Genomic DNA, 26245 nt, shown 5'->3' with positions numbered 1-26245 from the left:
TAGATCTTTTAGGTCGCAGTGCACGATCCCTTCTTTTCAATAATTTGTATGATCGAAGAAATCTGTAGCAGAAATAAGGTTTTTAGTTTTTTTTTGTAGCACACAAAGCGCACTTTTATTATTCCCCTCGTACATAAAGAACGATTGCATTATGATTCATCGATTTATTACTAGGGGTTTTTCTTTGTGCATTATTTATAAACAAGTTATTAAGCAACGTCATACATACAAAGAAATTCTTAAAAGAATATTTGTGGAGAGTTATTATTTCTTCAATAATTATTAAATTGTAATAAAATCTATTCATGGATTTATATGTCTACATATGTATATATTCTCGTATATTTATATATTGGAGAAAAAGCACTATCTATTCAATAAGCATCTTTATGGGAGGCGTCTTATTTCTAACCACAGTTTTCCCAATTCCAGTTCCGAACTATATACATATACACCAATATATACGAAGACAGGTATATAGTCATACATATGTATACTTCTATTAAAAGAATGCGTTAAGTGATGCCCATAACACTTTCTTTGACAAATATTATTAAATTATTAAGCAATTTTCCCAATCACGTTTACTAGGAATGAGTTTAATGTTTACCGGCTAAAACTGCTAGTCTGAATTGGTTTGGGTTTTTACTTCGGGCGCGTCATCTTGCAGCTGGTAAATTCGTGACGTATGCCTTGAAGAATTCTCTCCCGTTGAGAACATACTAAGTAATTTTTATTTGAAAGAATTGCTGTGTTTATTTCACGCATGTGTTGGCGATAAAATTTAAAATAAATTGTAAAAACATTTAATAATCTTCATTACTCATTCAAAGTTACCCGACAAGCTTCAATGAAAAATATTACTGATTCGAGTAGTTCAATAAGTTCAGGTTCTCTCGACTCTCGACTACGTCAACATAAACAAGAAACTGATATGAAGATTAGGTGTTATTTTTTCTTTAAATAAAAAATTTTAAATGTAAAATTTTAATTTTTTAAAAATTTTATAATAATAGAAACGCTAAATGCTTAGTATTCCCCTCTCAAAAATGTCCACAATAACATTAGTAATTATTAAAAGACAACTGTATATTAGAATTTTAAAATATTAAAGGACAAATTTCACAATCCTAACTTAAGTCTCAATACTAACGCAAGCCAAACTTAAGTCCTCCATCAACTTTGCTGGATTAATTCATACTTAAATCAGTTTTGACCCTAAGACATTTAGACCAAATACATAAGTCTAAGTATACAGAGTATACTTGGTTACTTACTTAGTTGACCATCATAGACGTAAGTCATCCGTGGCTGCGTCCAGTTGACTTTGCCTGACAGACCGATCAGTGACATGCTGTCGGTAGTCGATAGAACTGAAACCCCCAAATCGTTGATCACCTAATCTCCCTTAAAGAATCAATACAGTGTCCATGATCACTGACACCTGGATCCCGTGGTATTAAATTCCACTTCTTATAGGTTATCTCAAATGAAAACCCACTTACTATCAATTCCACTCCTAAATAGCGCAGGGTGGTACCTAACAAAATTTAGCCAACCACAATCATCACAACACTCCCTTAAAAAGCCAATCCACTGTCTAGAACAAGCAAAGTTGGAGAAAACTTAATCCCGTAGTACTAGATTTTATGTTTGTTGTGGAGTCACAAGTACCACCTTTTCACCTTTTTAGTCATCTTTCAATCCAGTGATTCCTTGATTTGGAAATGTTTTAATCTCTATCCCGAAAAGTGATAATAAATCGGATAGAGGCAGAATAGTTTTTCCACATTCAAACAAATAACAAAAAGAAATTAAAATTTGACAGAAAGCACCAATAAGACTTCAACCCGTATTTTTAGTGGGTTTTAGAAATGATTTGTAATGTCACAGCACATTCACATCCATTGCGCTATAAATGCTTTAACGATATTTTAAAAAAATTTTGACTCAGCGAAAGACATTTGGAAAAGATAAGAAACTACTTATAACGTCGGACTTGTTAAAAGTCTAAGTCTTGAGAGAGTGTGTAAATGCACATAAATTCTTCCATGGTGTTGTCTTTCTCAAAACCTAAAACAATAAAGATATTGCGTAAAAGTGGGATGATCAATTGATAATCTATAGTCCAACATAAAGTCATATGAAAACCCATAACTGTTTTACTGATTTCAAGAAATACCAATTTCGACTGCTTGCAGCCATTGTTGTTTGGTTATGGTTTACAAGGTAACGTATTAGAACCGATTCTTCCAGTCTTACGTCATTTCCTAATTAACCAAAATGACTACAAACCCAAAATAACTAAAGGGCAAATCGTTGTAAATGTTGCCAGCCCAATTAGGAAATTATATTTGCTTGCATGATTTTGAAACCTATAGAAAACCCCCTTAAAACTTATATTGTATTACTACTTGTTTCATTTAGGAAGTTTTGCGCATTAACGGCGCTAACAAAGAGCTTTCATATAAATGAGTTTATTATATATAAATCAACTGATTTAAGGCGAAAAATGTCGAACCCTAAAATTACATTTCTTACTTGGGAAATCATTAAAATTTGAAATATTAGTCATATATTTTATATATAAAATTTAAACAAACAAGTTATTTCAAATGCATAAATCTATTAAATCTATAAATAAGATAAATCTATCTTATCATTACCATAAGTAATTTTAGCTTCAGTGGAAACATGATATTAACATTAAAATCAAAAATTTTAGTAACCATTGCACTCAATTTTAAGATATCTTTTGGACTCCATATTAACCTGAAGTTTTGTTATTCTCTCATATTAATGCTTAGTCTGCCAAGCAGTGAATGAGACTATATGTTGAGTTAGATGTTTAGTTCCGAAATTTGTTTTTGTATTAGTATATCAAGTTATATATAATCATAACTTAGTGACATCAGCTTAATAATATGGATTTATATTTGATCGAATTCGCTATTGGCGCGACACTTTGTGTAATCACCAGACGAGGTTAATTTTTCGTTCTTAAAACTACGAAAATACACACCTCCTAACTAGAACAGTTATGACGTAAATAGCAGGTTATCTGACTAGTTACCATATCAACAAAATGTGTTCGTTTGTGAAGACAGAATGTCTGTTCTGCTTGGACGCAAATAATTTGTGAAGTCAAATTCATTGTAACTGTCTTAGCTAAGTATGGGCTTATACCAAAATGTTGGGTAAGGAGGCATGTCATATCCCTGTTTTATATTTTGAAAATTTACAACCGATTTATTGATTTCCATTTGAAAGGTTGAATGTGATCGGTTCAATTAGTGTTCCATTTCATTGAAAAGTGAGTACTCTATTTTCTTCAATTCCACTTAATAATTTGGAGGATATAAACAAATATATTGATTAAAATTGCTTGTACGGTAACGTCTCATGTCTGCAGTATAAGACTGTATATTGGGAAAGTTTAGCAAACTAAATTAATTACATATCAGAAATATAGATTTCACTATATTTATGTAGTGCTAGTAATAACTTTTGTCTTAATTGTCAATTAGTTTGTACGTACAAGTTTAAGTTTAATTTTTATAAAATAATTTGGAATAATTATGTTACTTGATTTCCTGTTCGTATATATTACTAATGGGGTTTCTCCATTCTATGGAACATGTGTTCTAACAGTAAACCACTGTTAGAGAAAAAAATATTATGAGGTTGTTTTCAGATTTTAATAATACAAAAGACAGCCAGCGTTGGTGAAGGACAGACAGCATAAGTAAATTTAAAGAAAAAATTAGTATAAATGTATTCATCCGATGACTGATGATAATTTAATATGCTCATTATCAGTATTTTGTATTTATTTAAAAATAAAAAAAAAAGCTATAACTTGATTTCATTTAATAAAATCACTTTTAGCAATCACACTGTTTCATTTAGGTGGTTTTGCTCATTATAACCACAAATGAGGATGAGTAAAAATCTTTCATTTAAATGAGTTCAATATAAATAAATCAGATCATTTAAGGTGGAAAATGTCGAATGCAACCCTTAAAAATATATAAGATGAGTATAAATGATTTAATAAATCAATTATATATTTAATTTTTTTATGTGATATATTTAGTATTAAATAAAGTATATTATAGTTTATAAAAATTCTATCAGCTGCATAAATGAGCTCATTATAATGTGAACGTTTTCTCATTAATATAAAAGAGAAAGTGCCAAAATGAGATGGACAGTGTGAATATATTTTTATGGCAGTATGCGGGTTCGTGTAAATTGAGGGATATATGTCGGTATGACCGCGAATGTTGGTATTTATCACAATTTTGAGTAGAGTAAATTAGATAAAAATTAGGTAAATTATGCATTACCATTGTAAACATTTTATAAGATGTTTAATAAATAAATAAATAAATTTGAAAACTTTTAACCAAAAATCAAAAATTAGTGGAATAAATAAATATTTACATTAGTGCCTTGCAAAAAATCTCTAGGAAATTTTAATTTAGTCTCAATTTACTCGAACTCGCACACGACCATCGTAGACAATTTTTAAATATTTTAGTGTAGATACTTTGTGCTTTTAACGTAACGTTTTTCAACACTGAAATTAAAACGAATGAATAGACAGCGACAAGGAATATAGTTAAGCAAACAAAGAGGTTTGTTTTTATTTTTGTACTTAATTTTAATTTTCGTAGTATAAGTTAATTGAGCGTATTTCGAAAAAAAAGAAGAGTTAGATTTAATATAAATGTAAATAAAAAAACTCTTCACACATGATACATTAAATGGCAACAGCGGAGTTGCTTCAACTGCTACCGGTTGCCAGCTGTCAAAAAAACGATAATAGCAAAATAAAAACAATTCCCAGACATGCTGAAGCACAAATAAATTACAATGATTTCTACTGGAATTACATGGATGCAAACTGTCCGGTGGTGTTAACTGGTGTTTCAGAAAATTGGGAATGCCGAAAAAAATGGACCTTTAGTTCGAACAAGAATAGCGCTCCGACAAGTAACGAAAACAACACCACATATACTGCTATAAATTTTGACTACCTCAAAGATAAACTTTCTGACTGCCGTGTTCCAGTAGCTGACTGTTCCAGAGAATACTTTAATAGTCATGTCAAAAAAGAAATGCAATTTTGTGAATTTCTCGATTATTGGCAGGCCCAAGTCAATGCATACTCTTCAACTGTAAACAAAATTAATGACAACCCCTCCAATTTAAAAACCACCGATAATCTCTACCTCAAAGATTGGCACTTAAAAGCCCAGCTGGCAGACTACAACTTTTATACAGTTCCTAAACACTTTGCATCTGATTGGTTAAACGAATATCTAATAATAAATGGAAAAGATGATTACCGATTTGTGTACATGGGACCGAAAGGTTCATGGTAAATATAATATATGTCATATTTAAAATGTTAAAAAATAAAATAAAATTTTTTATATCTTTATAGGACTCCCTTTCATGCTGACGTCTTTGGTTCGTATAGTTGGTCGACGAATATAGCTGGCTGTAAAAAATGGTTAATGTTACCGCCAAATGAAGAACTGAAACTTGCTGATCGGTTTGGAAATTTGCCCTTTTGCATTGATGAGCAAATACTAAAAGAAAATAATGTAGTTTTCTACACAGTAATGCAGGAAGAAAACGAAGCATTATTTGTGCCAAGCGGTTGGTATCATCAGGTTTGCAACCTTACCGATACTATCTCAATCAATCATAACTGGTTTAACGCTTGTAATGTGCAACGCATTTGGCGTAATTTAACAACAAATATGAAGCAAGTCATACAAGAAATTGCGGATTGTCGACAAATGGACAATTTTGACGAACACTGCCAAACAATGTTGCGTGCCAGTTTTGGTATCAACTACCTCGATTTTTTAGATATAATAGAATTCATTGCTGAACGTCGATTGAGCTCGAACTCAAATGGTAATAATTGCAATGTTGCGACTGAAAAGTCTTCCAATTTTGTAATTTTTGATACATTTACACTAAATGAATTTCATATCCGAAACGATCTGGAATGCTTATGGAAACTTCTTGAGATTATGATACAAGACAAAGTCATATGTGACAGTCGCAATTTATTATATCGTAGATGTTTAAGACTATTGGAACTAATGAAGGGATTTTAAAAACTTTATATGTATTTTAAATTTAATATTTTTGCGAAATGTTTGTGAAATGAAAAGCTATACCAAATATTAATGATATAAACCGTTTTATCAAATAAACACGAAGTGCTATTGTGCTTACTTTAATTTATGCATTGCGAGGAAAAAAGGTTTATTGTGGCATTAAATTGCTACATATTAAAGTTCTAGTCAATAAACGTATTATGAATTTAATTCAGGTATTACTATAGATGTATACTTGTATAAAGGCATTTATAACCTCCATTGCCTTCAACACATTATTCGAACTTGTTTGAACGATTCTCCAATTTATGGATTTATTTTATTTTCTGATTTTTTTGAAGTTCTGAAAAACACCATTACGGAAAAATATTACGGGAGTTATTTCCTCCTCGAGCAATGCAAATGTTTTTCCTGTCAAAATTGCTCGAGATGTAAAAAGAAAGGCGGAAATCGAAAGGCACTAAATCTGTTGAATAGATCAGTAGTTGTAGCAATTCGTACTTTAATTTATGGATTTTAGTTATGGTTTTGTGATATGTGTATGCAGCTGAATTTTCTTGAAAAAGATTGATTATTTTCTATTTTATAATTGGGTTCTCTTTTGTAAGGTATTTTTCTCACTCCATTTGTCTAAATAATTGCAATAATATTCTGAGTTTATTTTAATAATAAACTAATTTAAAGGCAATCAATTAATAAAATTCCATTATTATCTCAAAACACTAACACTGACACTGACCTTCTTGGTCGATTTCTGGAGGCGAAGACATTTCGGTGGCGATGAGTCCGGTTCACAACACACTTTAGATTCTTGTTTTGATTCAGGATCTTGGCGTGCATCTATCTTATATATACTTATATGTTTATTGCGACTTATATTGTCAAAAATTATGTTTAGTTTTATTCCGGATTATTTACACTTGAACGTAATCGGAACCTTACTATATTACCTACAAAAAACAAACAATTTAGTTTTGTTAATTTTACAATTAGATAATCACAATATTAATAAGTATTTTGCTAATTTTCCTTAAATATTACATTGAAATAAATATTCATTTAGATTAAATGTAATTGGGATGTGATAATATTTCTAACTAAATGTTGTATGAAGCCGATTCACATTGCTTATGCCAATCATGAGCCGCTGTACATAAATATATTTGTTATTAATTTATTCTCTTTGTGTGCTCGTACGATAATAATTAAACTTCTTCAAGCTTTTCGAATAGGAATTTGCACCGCCGCTACTTGTTATCATTTAATATTTGTTTTTAAGGAAAGCAATAGAGCAAAGGGCAGAACATATAACTTAATAAGTCACACTAATGGCGTTGAAAGGAATAAGAGTATTGGAATTAACCGGCCTGGCACCAGGACCGTTCTGTGGTAAGGTTTTAGCCGATTTTGGTGCAACTGTAACACGTATTGACAGAGTAAATAGCTTTTAAAATATAACTAAATATTTATATATATGGTTTTTTTTATTATTGCATTGTAGGTGGTAGAGAATCATACAGATGTCATGCAACATGGCAAAAGGACTTTAGCACTTGATTTAAAACAACCCAAAGCCCAACAGCTTCTGCAAAATATAGTCGGCAGTTATGATGTGCTAATTGAACCATATCGTCCCGGCACAATGGAGAAATTGAAATTAGGTCCAGATTCCCTGTGCAAGATGCACCCAAAATTAATTTATGCACGTTTAACTGGCTTCGGTCAAACAGGTCGATTAGCAAAACGTGCTGGTCATGATATCAACTATGCAGCCATATCTGGTGTACTCTCAATGTTGGGACGTTATGGTGAAAAACCAACACCTCCTATAAATATTTTGGCCGATTTTGCAGGTGGTTCACTTATGTGCGCTTTTGGTATTTTGTTGGCATTATTAGAGCGTCATCATTCAGGGAAAGGTCAAATTGTCGATGCTGCTATGATTGATGGTGCAGCTTATGTGGCAAGTTGGCTATTTATGTCACGTACTTTACCCATCTGGCTTGGCAAACGTGGTGAAAATATGTTAGACGGCGGAGTCTACTTTTATGACACATATGAAACTAAAGATGGGAAATTTATGTCAGTTGGTGCTCTGGAACCACAATTTTTTGAAATATTCAAAACACGTATTGGACTACCAGATTTAACACAAATCATGACTGATGAAGCTGAAATTAAAGATGTTAAGTCTAAGATCCGAGAGGTGTTTTTGCAAAAAACTCAAGCAGAATGGTCCGATATTTTTGAAGATTTTGATGCTTGTGTTTATCCAGTAGTTGAATGGGAAGATGTGATGAAACACGATCACAATAAGGAACGTGAAAGTTTTCAAATTATTGATAATACTATAGTACCGAAGCCAGCTCCACGTCTTAGTAGAACGCCGGGAAATGTGGATCCAAATTTCGATATAAAACAACAGTTTTCCACAGTTCTTAAAGAATTAAATTTAAGTAAAACAGAATTGCAAAAATTGATAGATGAGAAAATACTATTTTTACCACAGCATACAGCTAAACTTTAACATCAATAAATTATGAATCTTTATATATGCAATAATATATAATATTAGAATGAGCAAAAGTTAACGATTTTTAATAATCCTAGAATGTTTGGTTTAGGTAAAGCATTAAGTTTTGAACTATATGTATTACTTTATAAATATATATTACTCTTGTTCCACTGTATATTCTACTTAGACACAATCAACTGTAACTAATCTATATATATCTTATGATAGAATATAGTATAATATGTTTATATATTATATTATATCTATAATATATTTATTTATAATAATATATCTATAATATATTTATATATTATAATATATCCAAATAAATATATTTGTATTTATATTATAGATGCCGCAATTGTCTTTTCTAGAATGACAAAAAAGAGGCCATTGCCTTTATGTTAATTGGACAAATTATTTTGTATTGGAACTTTTTTTATATGAAAACAATATTTCGGTGTATTAGCTTTATTTTTAATTTTTTTATAAACTGTTTTATTTATTTTTGTTATAATTTATATATATATATATAATATAATATATGTTAATATTTTTAATATATAAGAATTCATATAATATATTAATACACATATAATATATATATTTATTATATATACATATATGAATATTTATATATTATATATACATATATGAATATATATATATTATATATACATATATGAGTATATACATATAATATATTAATACATAATTTATAATATACTCGGGTTTAGAATGTCTATACTTAAATAAATTAAATTGTATATTTATACTTTTTTAAACAAATCTTTTTATTAAACACAAAAAGTTGAAATATTATATAAATTGATATTTATGTTTATATAACGCTTAATGTTATTGGCTATATAATATAAAATATCCCAAAATTTTCAACACGTCTGACCTTTGACATTTCAAAGTGTGTTTTAACCCAGAATGAATCACTAACAAAGTATGCCTTATAACTACAAATGATTGCTCTTCCAATCATTTTCCGATCTTTCTCTTCCAAGTATCTGATCTCTTTCTCTTTTATATAAGTAGATATAAAAGTAAAAAGTGGCCATCACACAGTTTTTACCCTTGATTTGCCAAAATTATGTCTAGTGTACAATTTCGCTTCAGTAAATAGTAATGTCAAAAACTAAGTTGAACATTTCTGTAATACTGGATACAATTAAGCTATATGCGCTAACTCCTGTATTCTGTATGTTTTTGGGGTATAATGAGTATCGTTTTATACTGACTACATTTGAAATGCATATAAACCTTATGGGGGTAATGCCTCCTCACAAGCGTCACACTAATATCATTAATGAGTATTTTACATTGCTTGATATACTTTAAAGATGGCGTGTAAGTAAACCTTTACTTCAAAGATCTTGAAATCAGAACAAAACCGTTACCCAAAAAAAAAAAAATAATATTATTGCTGAGAGTGAATAACAGAACCGAATCGGAAAATATATATCGATTTCTTTCATTACCTGCTTATTACAATCATTGTTCTAAAAAAATGAACCGATGTGCATTTTTTTCTTCATTGAACTATAAAGAAAATCGGTTTATATTTGGAGTTAGAGCGAAAACTGGAATTAAACCGAAATAAATGTACCAGTTTCTTTCGGTTCAGTACCTCACACTTAGGTATCTACTCAATACCTTTATTACTTTGAAGGTATTAACCCTTCAATGAATAAAATTTAGAATCAAATTGACAATTTGCTTTCTCAGAAGAATGAAAAATGTAAATAGTTAAACGAATTCGAATAGCAAAGAAAAGACAAGCACAAAAATTTATTTAATTTATTGAAATTTGGCTGACCATACAACGCTGTTTCGAGTATTGCCAAGTACTCATCATCAGTAGTCTTAGGAAATATTCGATTTTCCTGATTAGTTTATAATCCGTATATAATTTGTTTGGACTGTAAGTGCCAGGCTTAGAACTCGTGTCTATCAAATTAGAATGGTTAGCCTAGGCTGCACAAACTACTTATTTTTATCAAAGCGAAATTCGGAACCAAACCAATGTTATATATTATAGTATACAGTGGCGTAACTTCATTTTTTAGGCCTGTAAGCAAATTCTAACTAAGGGGCCCCTACCAACATACTAAGGGGCCCCTCTTTTTATACTCTTTACACGAAAAAATGTGGAAAGGATATATAAGGTTTGTCAAGATTTTCGTAACGAATTAAAGGAAACGTCGGAAATACCATTAAGTATATATCAGTACAATATATATATACTTTTTTAGTTCAAACTACTCTCTCAGCTTTTGAACTCTTCGAATGAAACTTTACACACATACTTTTCGGGAGCCAACCCTCTTCACCATTTGATTTGATTGAAATTAGATGTCTATTTCTTGTAGCTGTGATATAAACTTAACAATCGGATATGAGGTTTCTCCGTTTTTAATAAAGGTATTCAAATGAAATTTGGTGTATACAGTACTGATATTTGCAAAAGACAACGTACAAAATTATTTTCAAATGGGTTTAAATCTAAATATAGCTTCCATATAAGTCTCTCGATTAAGACACATATTTTTCTTAGAAAAACTTTTTTATTTTATAAATAGGTTTAATATTTTATTTGAAGTACATACATATTATGTACTTTAAATTTAAAATTAACGTATCTTTTAAAAAATGCAATATGAAGTTATTTCAACAAAAACGTTTCGTCCCACTTTTGAGAATTTATTAAAAATAAATACAATGAATACAAAAATTTATAGTGGGGCCCCCTAAATTCGGGGGCCCGAAAGCGTTGCTTCCAGTTGCTTCCCTGTAGTTACGCCACTGATAGTATATATTTATAATTGAACCTTAACGAAAATCTGTTTATATTTTCAATTCGTTTCGTTCGGAATATATATTGCACCGGAACCCTTACGCAAATTGCTATATTCTTCTTAATTGAATCAATGTTAAATTATAAGACAATACAAACCTCAAGCTAAACATTTTCGATTTGGAAACGTGTCATATATATATGTATAATAATTTATTTGGGACGTTGCACCCTTTAGTAATTTGCAGATGATTATTTTTATATAATTTATTTTGTATATGGAAAGAGTTTCTGGTTTTTATTCTTATGACAGTAGTCGTAGTTGTGAACGGCGGTTGAATAGCGATGGTAGGGTTAAAATTTCAAAATTTCAGTAGACAAATGACATTTATTTTGTATGTCATTGGACACCCATGTGTATATAAATTGTCTAAGGTTTAGACAGCCATATGATAATCTGGTTGGAGTACCGAATGAACAGCGATGGTAGGGTCAAAATTTCAAAATTTCAGTAGACAATAAACATTTATTTCGTATGCCATTGGACACCCATGTGTATATAAATTGTCTAAGATTTACACAGCCATATGATAATCTGGTTGGAGTACCGAATGAAAAACGATGGTAGGGTTTAAATTTCAAAAATTCAGTAGACAATAGACATTTATTTTGTATGTCATTGGGCACCCATGTATATATAAATTGTCTAAGATTTAAAAGCCATATGATATCCTTAATTAAATAAAAACATATTTGCGTCAAAAGAAAAAAATTTATTTCACACACAAAGTCGTACAAACTATCAGTCATACAAAATTATAATTTTGTTTAAATTTCATATTATTTTTCTATTTTAATTAACATTAGTATATTTTTTGTTTTTAATACAAATAGTGTTCTATTACATTTAATTACATTTATTAAAATAAAATACCGTTTTATGACAATTTTTTTTTTAAAAAAGATTACAATGTTCTCAATGGTATTTATAATTTTGATATATCAATTTTAACAATTTATTTGGTTTTTAATTATTTTATTAATAAATTTTATTGCTTTTCTGTATGGCGAGTTCATAACGGAAATTAATTTGTCTTTTTATAGAATAAGTTTTTTTTTTTTAACAACAAATGCAAAATCATATCAAATATTTTTTTTTTTGAAACTTCATATGTTTTGATTTCTTCTAAGAAATCTGTTGATTGTTGTATGCATTCATAATTACTTCGATCAAAAAATCACACGAACACACATACATACACATTCACACAAACGTTTTGGCTCAATTACACTTTGATCTAATTGAATCGCATTTATTTCACTTAAGTGTTTACAGTATTCTCATACAAAATGTTTAACATAAAATGAGTGTATATAGTAACACACTCCTCACATATACCGCTGAGAAAGGTATGAACCATTACTTCTTGTTCATTACATTACATTACATGCATTACAATAACATATTCATGTACATATATTAAACACCCAGCGGCGATTTGAAGCATTACTGATATGCACCACTGGGTGGTAATGTGTTCAAACAATATATCTTTTACAATCAATCAAACAATCATAAAGCTGTTCGTTCAGTTCACATATCTTATTCAATATTTCAATATTTCATAATTTCATAATTTCAACATTATAATTATTTATAATGTTTACATCGTCTCGTATTCATTTAATTAATTTGTCTAACATACATTACAATTTTTTACATTAAAGAAAGTTTCTTGCATTACTTTCGGTTTCAATTACCTTTGTTCATTACTATTAAAAATATGCACGCAAATAAGTTAAAATGTGTAAAGTACTACATAGAATAGCATGGAGAACATGCAATCAATTTAACAATTAAACAATTAAACAAATTTAAATTAAAAATAATACATTTCGTTTTTATAAACAATTTTAAGATGTGTATGTTTCCCTATAAAGTACATAGTTGCGATAAAGTATTTTCATTATAAATCGTGTAAAAAGTGTTACATTTCTAATTTGATTTATTTTTTTTTTTTTTGTTTACTTATATAAAATGATTCTTAATACATAAGTTCACAAGAAACTTTCTTACATATAGATCTATATACACACAATATATACATATATAAATGTATATACATATATTTATAATCACAGACACATTTCAATTCTATCAATCAGACGTATTGTTAATATTAATATTTTTATTTTAATAATTATGTTAAAATCTAATTTTAAAATTCGTTCATACTAATTTACACATCAATCTTATATATATATATATATATATATATATAAATAGTTTTAAGTAACTACGTTGTAGATAAAAATTAAAATTTTGGACTCGTACTCAAAAATTTCATACTCGTGGAATGATGACTCTCATCAATATATGCACATTTTTCATTCTACATATTTCATTTGCACTTATTTTTTCCGCAACATATAATACTATCATTTCCATACCACAGCACATCTCATACTATATAATAAGTTTTAAGATATATCCATACGTCATATACACACTACCAAAGAAAATAACGCCTGTTCACATATAAGCAATTAAATGCTAATGTAAACACTTATGACACGCTGTAGTCCATCTGAAAGTAAGAATGAATCATAATTAGAGAGTAAATAGTAAAAATAAAATATATTGTAATTCAATATATAAATAAAACATATATAAACAATAAATATATATAATAACATACATAAACTATAAAATATATAAATCGAATAAAAATTTTTTACGATTATTACGAAATTTGTGCATGGACTAATTAATTATACATTGAAAGTTCTTTAATAGACGGATATATCTCTAAAAATAGAAACACAAAGCTCGATAAAAGTAGATAAGATGGGTAAAGTAGAAAGAAATGTCGAAAATGAACTTGAGCAATTGTTTAAGTGCTGCGCACGATTATATCCAAAACAGGACAAAATATCCAACGCAAGACAGGACGTCCAAAGCAGGACAGTATGTCCAACACAGGACAGGATGTCCAACGCAAGATGTTAGCTGATTGCTATAACCAGAAATGTCAAAAATGAAGTTGAGCTGTTATGCTCCACGCTCGTTAATACTACGTTAGCTGTTGACAGTATGTCAAGAAATGAAATTGAGCAAATGCATTACTTAAGCACTGCACACGATTAAGCTACAGTTGATACAGCAGTCCCTTTTGGGAATGGTGGCAGTAATCTTGTCAAAACATGACTTTGCCGATTGCTATTGGCTGCTATCGTATGTCGTTTAAAATACTTTTTGTAAAAGTTCATAATCAACTACAGTTCAAGTAATATAAACAGATGGTCACCCCAATAGCAACATGTACAGTAGAGCCCTCCTTAAACGATCTTTTTCTTCCACAACAGTGAGATCGTATACAAACGTGGACTAACAGATTTATGCTACAGATGCTATTTTTCTATCGATACCACTATGGTATAAGAACAAAGTTGTGAACAGGTCTGCCTAATATATCCATAAAAGAGTATATCCTCACCTCCTCCGTACACCAAGAATTGTTCTAAACTAATTGAGATCAGGATATAGTCACATGATGAACAGTCTATTTTCAAGCAAAATAAAAAGATAAGATTATATATATGATTCGCAAACAACCGACAATTGCGTTAAAGATAGAACAACAGATGCATTATAGATAGAACAATCTTTTACAAATAAAGTCCGCAAGATAGTAAAAAATGGACTTATAAAACAACGAGAGACAAATTTTGAGCTAAATGAAGTTTTCTAAAACAATACGTTTTCCAAGTCTATTTAACTACAAAAACCTATAAGGCATCAATTCAATGGATTTTTAATAGATGAAAAAACTGTCGAAAGTATAGATTATATAGATTAGTTCATAGACTTATCAGGTTGATTCACTTTTATTTGAATGGGGGAAACTTGTTTGTACGCTGACCACTGCTGTGGCCTTTCGGGAATACTTTTGGTGTACGTTTGAACAACGCTAATTCGTGGTATCACAATGAGCACTTATTTGAGGTCAAATGAGCTTTGGATACAAGACCATCACTTTAACCTAACCTAGACCGATGACAAAGAAAAAGGTGCCTGATAAGTGGTTGGAAAATTCTTCTGAAAAAAATTCTTTTTTTATTCTTTTTCCGGGTAAACCTTCATCTTCAATACGATTCTTTTTGTATTTTCATCCAAGAAACTATCTCCTATATTTATAGTCTATACTTAGAAAACACCCTGTATATATAATATATTTGTATTTCAATTTTAATAGTGCTATATGTGTCATAAAAGTACTTTAAGTATTAAAAATATATCAAAATTTTCGTCAATAAAAAAAGAAAATACGTTAATGTATAAATAAACGAAAATAGTAAAATATCTTTAACTAGATTATAAAATATTTTTAATATATGTATATATATATATATATATATATATATGTTATATTATGAATTACTAATATTTAATTTTGATGATAGTTACCTTCTGTGCTAAATTCCGCATTTTATGTTGAATTCAGACTAAAGAATCAGTCATTAAATTGCATTTCCTTGGCACGATGACGAATCAATCATTTCTCCGTCTAGTTTTTCTTAAATATTAATGTAAACTTATGTCTAATAAATGAACGTTATAAAATAGTTTAAGTGTAAAAATGCACAATTTCCTCATACGTAATAATATATTGAAAACCACATCATCCACAACTGAGTTGTAAACAATCACAAAATGAAGACCAGACATACACAAGTACAATTGTTTTGCAATACATTTTGTTTTATATAAAAATGTTTGTTTGTTATAATTTTAAATTTTGATTATAAAAGCCTTCAAATATTTTTGATATATGAGAACATTAAGAAATACAAAAGGTACACAATGACAGTAGGGAGACTCGTACTCGGCGTCTACACTGGCAAGAGTTTGGCAAGATTTTTATATTTGAATTCAAGTTTTTAAAAATTAGTTAATTTGCAATTTCCAAAGTCTAGACAGAGTAAACGTAGTGGATGAAAAAAAAAAAATACGTGTAGCACTTGATAATTACGTTCATATCTTAACTTCCTTTTCTGTATTGACATCTTCTTTAGCTCTTTATAAATTCAAAAAAAAAAAAAACAATAGTAAAAATAACAAAAACACAATAACAAAAATATAAAAAAACAAATAATAAAAAAAAACAATAAAAAAAACAATAAAAAAAAACAATAGCAAAAAAACAAACAACAGTAAAAATAAAAAACAAACAACGGCAAAAATAAAAAAGGAGCAATGGTAAAAAAAAAATTAAAAAAAAAACAAACTATAGCAAAAAAACATAAACAAACAATAGCAAAAAAATTGTGGAAAAAAATTGTAGAGAAAAACAAACAAAAAAAAAAATAAAATAGCAAAAAAAACAAAAAATCAAAAAAAAAACAAAAAAGCAAAATAGCAAAAAAAACAATATCAAAAAAAAATATACAATTGCAAAAAAAAAATATAAAAAAAACATACAATTGCAAAAAAAATAAAAAAACAAATAACAAAAATAATTGTAGAAATAAAAAACAAACAGCAAAAAAAAACAAACTATAGCAAAAAAAAAAATTAAATAAACTGTAAAGAAAATATTTGAATTCTGGTTTATTCAGTATATACAAAATAAGTTTCTGACACTAAAAGTAAACTCTAAATATATAAATTCCAAATATAATATATTAATTGCAAAATATTTAATATATATTTTTATGCCTATGACAGGGTCTACCATTCATCTTTTATACATTTTCTTAATAGTCAACAATTAAAAAAAAGCCGTAGCCTATATATTATTTTAATAAAGAAATATGCTATATTTTTTGTAGAGCGACATCGTCTATGACGACGATTTCGTTTATAATATTACAGACTTGTGATGTTAATGCTAGCCCTTCGAATCGAAACTGAACCGAACCGAAAACCAAAACAAACCGGTAGTTTTACCGATACAAAAACCGCAACCGAACCGAAATAATATTCGTATATCAGTTTAATGACTTATAATCCGGTATGACTGCAAAAAATCACAGTTAAAAATTTAAAAACAGTTGTTATTTATAAATGTACAATCTAATTTTGCTTTATTGAGTAAATTTGTTGACTATGTTCTTTCAAAATATTACAAAAAATTATTTTAAACACAACATAAAAAAATATAATTGTAGGTACTGAAGATGACCATAGACTATAGTCGAAATATCGGTAACAATAAAGTATTTTTTACAACTGGTATTATTAATATTATATTATTATTAAGCTGATATTATTCAACATTAACCAACACAGCCCATACAAAAAAAAATAAAGAAATTTAGTCATTAAATGGATCAATTATAAAAACATGAAGACATATATACACTTGGAACGGAATCGAAGAAGAGACATTATTCTTCGAGTCAAAATGTGAATCGAATCAATATATATGTATATTTTTAATTTTTAATATATTTTTAATTAATTAATGAATATATTTACTTAAAAGATTTTAACTATAAACTGTAAACACAGTAACAGTTAATTATCTCTTAGAGGTATATTATTATAGACCGGGTATTTGAAATTTTAGTGTACTGATGTTCAAATATAAATTAATTCAATGGAAAGATAATATATAAATAATATTGCAACTGTGTGATTCTAAATCTATGGTTCTGATGACTGTGTAGAGATTTTGTGATTAAAGCTTCTCCAACACATCATATTCATTGATAGACTTACTAAAAAACTGGCGTATCCTTATACTATGATATTGATGTGTCTCTATTAGAATATTATATGAAAAATGACACATAGTTGAATTTGTTTTGATAACTTAAATCAAGATCTAAAAGCCGCATGCGTGCGATGTTAATGTTTTGTCGTTCACACGGACAGTATAAATTATTTAACTGGATTAAGTTGTGTCCAGTACTTTTGCATAATTAGGTAGTTTTAGTTAATGTTGAATAGCGCGGAGGATAGGTCGCTTTGTGCCAAACTTTTTATGTTTTATATTAAAAAATTGTCCTATATTACTGTGTATCATTATTTTACTGAAAATTAACACTTTTGAACACATTAATAAACTTATAAAAATGTTATTAGTTTTTTACAAATTTACTAATAATTTTAATATCAATAAAACTAATTTTTTTTTATATATAATATAGCAAAAAATCAATTACAATTTACAAATATCAACTAGTACCTTTCATTTAATAATAAATCAGAGTTGCTTCAAGTTACATGGATTAATAAATTAAATTATAAATTTTAAAAAGGGACTTACTAGAAAGGGACAACCCTAAAAATAATACGAAACAATCCCCGACAACCTCACACTTAGCTTATGAAAGACCGACTAAATTATTTCTAAAAAATTTCTGCTTTGGTTGCAGTGTTTTTTATACTTTCGGCTTTTTTTTCACTAATACACCCACAAAATATATATATATCTTTTTAACAGGTCTGGTTTAAACATATTGTAAGTGACTCAAGGCTCTTGAAAGATGTGCTGCCATTGTTACTATTATTTCGTGTAAAATGTTATATTGATTTGAAAATGATTGGAATATCTGAAGAAATACGTCACGGTGAATACTTTTTATAGCACCCATCAATTTAATTTTTAAACTGTTCAAAACTTTATAATAATAAAACAAAGGGCAACGGTACACTGCGACATATTAAATCTATCGTGCAATAAAAAAAAAAACATTAAATAATGTGCTCTGGAACAAAACTTTAGATAGCTATAGATGAAAATTCTGATTATTATTATCATAGGAATCCGAGATCCTATGCATAAGTCGACTGACTTATAAGACTATCTTCTTAAGCATTGTAATATTAATGAAAAATAAGAGTAAGTTCTATAACCAATTTGCGATGTGACAAATATAAGTTTAACGAATGTAGATGAAAAAAGTTCTAGAAGGTGGAAGTAGATATATTTTTCATTTTGCAAGATTAGAATGTTGATAGAAACAAATATAAGGTTCGATATAATAAAAAATATTTTTATTGAATTAAGATAATTACTATATATTTAAAAACTTTTTGATTGAAACAAATCTAAGCTGATAGGCTTTATCTTGAGCTGATGGGTTTCTCACAGTGTACATGAATGTATATAAAATTTGATAATTTATAATAATTTTTTAAAGATAAAAACACTACAGTATTAAATATCAATATAAGAATATTATTAATATTACACAAATATTAAATATCAAATTAACAGACTATGAAATATTGTATTTGATAGTTTAGAACTTAATCTCAACACTAGGAGTCTGAACACAACACAACTATCAAATACAATATGAAATATTGTATTTGATAGTTTAAAACTTAATCTCAACACTAGGAGTCTGAACACAACTTCTGTACACTATAAAAAAAAGTACAAAAAAAAAATAAAATAAAGTACAAAAAAAAATACAAAAAAAAAATACAAAAAAAAAAAAAAAAAAAAAATAAAAAAGTACAAAAAAAAAAATAAAAAAAGTACAATAAAAAAAAAAAAAATAAAAAAAAAAAAAAAATAATAAAAAAAAGTACAAATAAAAAATAAAATGAAATAAAAAAAAATAAAAAATAAGTAAAAATAAAAAATAAAATAAAATAAAAAATAAAAAAAAAGATAAAATAAAAAAAAAATAAAATGAAATAAAAAAAAAAAATAAAAAAAAAAGATAAGATATAAAAAAATAAAATAAAGTAAAAAAAAAAAATAAAGTAAAAAAAATAAAATAAAGTAAAAAAAAAAAAATAAAGTAAAAAAATAAAATAAATTAAAATCAGTTTGTACAACTACATATAATTAGTGTGGACAAGAATTTAAAGAAGAATGCAGATGTAAATGAGGATGTCGGATATTATAAGGATAATCTGCATTTACGGATGTGGATATTGACATCGTTTACAGCCCTACCCTACCTACCAACTACACATCAAAAATTATTAAAAGCCATCTATCGAGCACAACCGATCGAAAAATAACTTAACTAATTAATAATAATTACGATTATAATATATATTTAGGAGGGCATTAGCTGTCAGCTAGCAAATATATGATGTCATTACAGATCAAAAAGGAATAAATCATAGTGCGCCACTTAAAACATCAACAACTAAAATATGTGATATATACACATATATATAATTTATATGAAATATCTATACTTTATATATTTCTTTATTGTTTATTAAATTATATATATTTGTATGTGAAATAAAGTTTCTAAATTAATCTAAAGTACAAATTTGAAATTATAATATTCAATCATAAGAAAAAGTTTTAACTGATGTATTTATAATCATTATATCATTTCAAAGATATTAAAAAATTCTTAGGCTTTTAAATGTATTTAATTATTAAAAATATTGATTATTCAAATCATGTTCTTTTTAAATTTTTTTTTGTATTCATTTCAAATGTTTTAATCAATAATTAATCAATAGTCAATAATGTAATCAATTAGTTATTTTGACAAATTTTTCAGTATTTTATATATAATATGTATTACATATGTTTTTTTTTATCCTTTGTTTTTTGTTGCATTTGTTCTCTCATTCTCTCATTTAATTCATAAATTATTAGATCTTAAACGGTTTTTTTCATATATAAAAGTTTAGTGGTCACGTACATTTGTATATAAATAAACATGTGAGTTCACTGTTTATATATGTAAGTATTGTTGTCCTTTATGTTTTTGTTTTCTTATTATTATTTAAAATTATTAATTAATATTTTTTCAATTGGTGTCTTTTTTGTAGCTTTTAAAACAGAAAAAAATACTAAAATTCATATCGTCATTTTACATACATATGCGCTATAGTTTTAAAATAAGTTATTAAATGTTTTAAGATGTATATTTAATCATTAAGATGTGTAGGATATATATACATATATATAATGTATTGTAAATAAAATTTTTATTTATAAAAAAAATCAAACATTACTTCATAATTACATATAATTGCATTATAAAAAAATATTTGATTTAATTACATATATCAGACTTGTACATTACATTATACATTAGATAAATTCCATTTTATTTCGGAAATCAGTGTTATTTCAAACAAATTCATGTTGTAAATAAAGTTCTTGAAAACAATATATTATTATAAAAAAAAAAAAACAAAATATTAAAAGTTGTTTGTTGGATTAATTAAGTTCACATTTATCGTATAAATAAAATAACATATCCACTTTTATATATAGTTTATATATGCCATATTAAACTGAAATAAATGCTAAAGATGATTTTGGGGTCCAAGAAAATAAACAGGAATAAAAATCTACCAGAAAATTGAGCTTCTGTTGTGAAAAACTCAATATCACAAAATTTTATTCCATTAAAATTTTTTTTGTATGTAATGTCCGGTTTTTTTGAATAGATATTTGTCTTAGAAATGAAAATTATTGGCACAGCTAATGCAAAAATAAAAAACAAATTAAATAAAAAAAAATTTTCGATAACAATTAATATGAAGTGGCCAAGCTCTTCCTCTGTTTAATAACAGCTACTATTTGTTTTGAAATCGAAGAAATCAATCTTTGTGTGATTTTGCCACTTTTCAGCAGTGCCACCTTCAGTTCTGCCTTTGTTGTTATAATGGGCTTCTTTAGACATCTATCCAATTCTATATATGCACAACCAAGGCACATCTTAAACGGATTTTGGAGAAATGATAGATAGATGCCGCCATACCAATCGTTTGTGCATTCTGCAGCGTTTTAAGGGAGCGATTTCGTTGCAAAGCACACAGGCCGACCTGTGTATTTTCAAATGCCTCAAAAGCAGCAATTGGAATATTTTAGACCCATTTTAAAAGACGATAAATAGTTTCTATATCTCGCTACCTTATCGCTCGCTGGTAGATGGATGATACCGAGTGCTTTTTGTCACTACTTTGCATCGTAGTCTTAAATACTGTACTAAGTTTCATAAAATCTCGGTTTTAATGAGAGTGTAATTATGTTCCACACAGCGTAAAAACCATAAAACGCAGCTATTTATGGCAGTCTCAGTTCTCTGGAGATTTCAAATAACAAAAAATCAAGCAAATCAAATTTTATAACTGCCGGCAACTGCCGAGACAGCTTTGAATTGTTCTTATGTTCTTATAGACAAGCTGTCATGTCTACCATTTGTGATATTTATTCTATCTGAGGCACCTCTGACATGTTTACTCTTCCATCAGAGACATCTCTGATTTGTTGTACGTTTTTATATACAAGTTGTTATGTCCAATTTATGTGGTTTTTAATCCATCTGAGGAATCTTATGGGTTGGATTATGTTCTTACATTCAAAGTTTAAGTAAATTTTATGTGATTTTTATACTATTCAAGACATCTCTGATGTGTTATACATTTGTATACGTAAACTTTCTATCCAAGGAAGCTCTGATTTATTAAAATTCTTTATACAAATTTTGAATGCTAGCTCTCTGTGTTTCTTATTCTTTGCGAGACATTCGGATATTGGTGTATTCTGGTACATTGTATAGAATACAACACAATTTGTTAATATGACATTATGAATTATGGTAAACTACTTTTTATAATATGTATGTACGTAAAACGATATAATCTATACGTTAGCCACATTTCAGTTTTTTAATCTGTTTTAAAAAAATAAGGTAGTTATGTTGTTATATTGCTTATGTATTTCATTTATTTTAATTATAAAATCTTTTCCTTTTTTTTTTTTATTTTGTTGTTGTTATTGTATCATTTCATTTTGTGTGGTTAGTTTAAATTTTATAATTTGTTAAATATTTATTTTATAAAAATATATAAGCGTCATCTTTGGAATTTTAATGAAATAAGAAAATGATATTAGTTAGTATTTAACACTTCTGCAAACACGCGGAAGTGCTATAAGTGCTAAGTGTTATTAATTTTACTTATAATTATTAATTTCATAGTTTGTAAAATTTGTCTTAAAAGTATATTTGTTTTTCAACGCTTAACGTAATTGTATTTTGTCGTCGTATAAGTTAAAGTCTAAAATTATATGTACCAATGTCATGTGGCGTACAAAAGAGTCTTTATTCGTAATTGAATAAGAATTTTAAATCCGTTTAAAATCCTTTTTTTTACTATTTTCTTATTATTTTTTAAATTACATTTATGTAATTTTTCATAAATATGATATATCTTTTTCTTTTTCTTTTAGGTTTTTTTGTTTTTTAATTATTATTTGTTCTCAAAATTTATATATTCACAACTTACAAAATAGTACTTATCACACTAATATCACACAAGCACGCACGCGCGCATAAAGTCTTCAATCACAAAAAAAAAAGTCTGTTTCATAGATCTCAAGCATAAATTCGTTCGTTCATTTCGTTATTGATAACAGAAAATCACACAAACAATTTGCATAGCAAGAGAATGAAATAATGATAACCAACCAAACAACTGATTTCTAATCTCGAGTTTCAAACATACGCAGAATCATGAAATCTAATCAAAAAAAAAATGTATATAATACTCAGTTAAGCTAATAGTACTATGATTCATACAATTACATACACACATACTGGGTTTTGACTGCGTGCACGCCGCTGCCACGGAATTGACTTATAAATAGTTAATTACAAAAGGGATCTCAATTTCACATTTACAAATTCTGTTAATTTCGCATACACAGCATCCATTATGAATGTTGTTCATTTAGTATCCCCAATATCGATAATGGTTTCTATTCATTTAGCATCCACAACATCCATATCCGCAATTACTGTTACTGTACATTTGACACCCACAACACCAGCACAACATAATGTTCATCATTCATTAAGCATTCAGAGTATCGGTGATGGATTCTGTTCATTTGATTTTCATAGTGGATGTTGTTCATTTGGTTTTCACCGCACCCATAATGAATACTGTTCAATTAGTATTTACAATATGCAAAATGCTGCCGATAATGGATTCTGTTCATTAACGTCCATAATTGAAACTGTTCATTTAGCAACGACAATTGATTCTGTTCATTTAGAGTTCATAGCATCCATAATAGATTTTGCTCATTTCGCATTTATAATGAATACTGTTAATTAATTATTCACATCACGCATAATGAATACTGTTCATTTGACATCCGCAACCTTGGATACTGTTCATTTAGCATCCACAGCATCAATAATGGATTCTGTCCATTTTGCATATATAATGGATACTGTTCATTTACCATTTACAGCGATTTATATCCATAGTGAATGTTGTTCATTTAGCATCACAGCATCTATAATGAATATTAATCATTTAACATTCACAACATCCGTAATGGATACTGTTGATTACTGTTCATTTAGCATCCTCAGCATCAATAAGGGATTCTGTTCATTTAGCATCTATAATGGATACTGTTCATTTACCATTTACAGCCATTTACATTCATAGTGAATGTTGTTCATTTAGCATTTACATCCATAGTGAATGTTGTTCATTTAGCATCACAGCATCTATAATGAATATTGTTCATTTAACACTCACAAGACCCATAACGGATACTGTTCATTTAGCACATTCTCAGCATCAACAATGGCTTCTGTTCATTTAACATCCATAATGGATTCTTTTCTATTTCATCATAGCTTCATCATAATGGGTTCTACTATTTTATCATCCACAGTTTGTGTCCTATTGTCTTTGTGGCGCGTATGTTAAATCTGTGACTATAATTGATATTAACTACAAAAAAAAAATATATTTATCAGTGCTTATGATCAACATAAATATAATGGTTGTGCCTGTGTTATAAAATTTATCAATACGAGTATATGATTAATCCACACATATATAACATATATATATATATATATATAGGTAATATTATATTCTCGTATTATACAAAAAAAAAAAAATATGAGATTAATATAGAAAATAAAATGTGTTTTTAAATGTTTGAAATTAAGATTGTTTTTTTTTATTTCTATTGACTACATTTACTACATACATTTTGTTTTTATTAAAAATTTTAAGTATTTTTTATTATTTATTTATTTATTTTTTTTGGCAGCATTGGCATTCATTCAAAATTACTTCTACACCCGCTCAAATACTCAATCACACACACATATATATATTATACCATTTGCAATATGCACAACTACACACACATACACACGCACCTTCATACGTGCACTTTTTTTGTAAGTTTTTTATTGTTTTATTTATAAATATTTTTAACATTTTATGTTTTATGAAAATTATTTGCTTAAATTTTTAAAAAAAATCGGTTGAATTTAGTTTTTTTTTCTTTTTTTTTTTTTTTTTTTTTTTTTTTTGAATAGCATATTTTGGTTGTTTGTATGTTGATCTAAACTTAAAAAATATATATTATTATTATTATTACTGCTAGTTAAAGTAATAAATAATAAGCAAATCTATGTTATTGCTTTGTTTTTACTTTACTTTTGCTTTTACTTTATTTTTGCTTTTACTTTGTTTTTGCTTTGTGTTTGAATTCTGTTTTTGTTTATAGCTAAACTTAGATGACAAATAATATTTTGTATACATTTGTAAAGAATATAAGAATATGCAAATATTTCTTAAAAATGGAACATCGAAAACTGTATCTATAAATAATTACACTATTTTAATTACTATAACATATTTTGTTTTTGTTTCTGTTTTTGTTTTTGTTTTAATCAATACAACATAAATTTTTGAGGCCTAGTAAATAAAAATTTTTTTTAAGAATACAAACACAATGCTGAACGATTACATACGTAAGGATGATTCTTAGCTGGATTGATTTGCCTGTACAC

The 26245-nt window shown here is 27.6% G+C and overlaps 2 protein-coding genes across 3 annotated transcripts; both read left to right on the top strand.

Moving 5' to 3' along the window:
* The first annotated feature begins 4605 nt into the window (after window positions 1-4605).
* LOC119687339 (2-oxoglutarate and iron-dependent oxygenase JMJD4 homolog) lies at window positions 4606-6253 on the top strand. The gene is made up of 2 exons (XM_038101624.1): window positions 4606-5386; window positions 5453-6253. Exons 1-2 carry the CDS (start codon window positions 4770-4772, stop codon window positions 6138-6140), a joined length of 1305 nt encoding a protein of 434 aa, XP_037957552.1. The 5' UTR covers window positions 4606-4769; the 3' UTR covers window positions 6141-6253.
* A 1089-nt stretch (window positions 6254-7342) lies between these two features.
* LOC119688069 (alpha-methylacyl-CoA racemase) lies at window positions 7343-8832 on the top strand. 2 transcript variants are annotated; one of them, XM_038102702.1, is made up of 2 exons: window positions 7343-7579; window positions 7645-8831. In XM_038102702.1, the coding sequence occupies exons 1-2, from the start codon at window positions 7472-7474 to the stop codon at window positions 8668-8670; spliced, it is 1134 nt and encodes a 377-aa protein (XP_037958630.1). In that variant the 5' UTR covers window positions 7343-7471; the 3' UTR covers window positions 8671-8831. The 2 variants fall into 2 exon arrangements, with proteins under 2 accessions (XP_037958630.1, XP_037958631.1); XM_038102703.1 differs by having other exon boundaries at window positions 7444-7532; window positions 7645-8832.
* Window positions 8833-26245: the final 17413 nt, after the last annotated feature.

Source organism: Teleopsis dalmanni, chromosome X (assembly GCF_002237135.1).
Source record: "Teleopsis dalmanni isolate 2A chromosome X, ASM223713v2, whole genome shotgun sequence".
Lineage (NCBI taxonomy): Eukaryota > Metazoa > Arthropoda > Insecta > Diptera > Diopsidae > Teleopsis > Teleopsis dalmanni.
The sequence above is the reverse complement of the archived record's forward strand: the minus strand, read 5'-3'. Positions and strand labels throughout refer to the sequence as shown.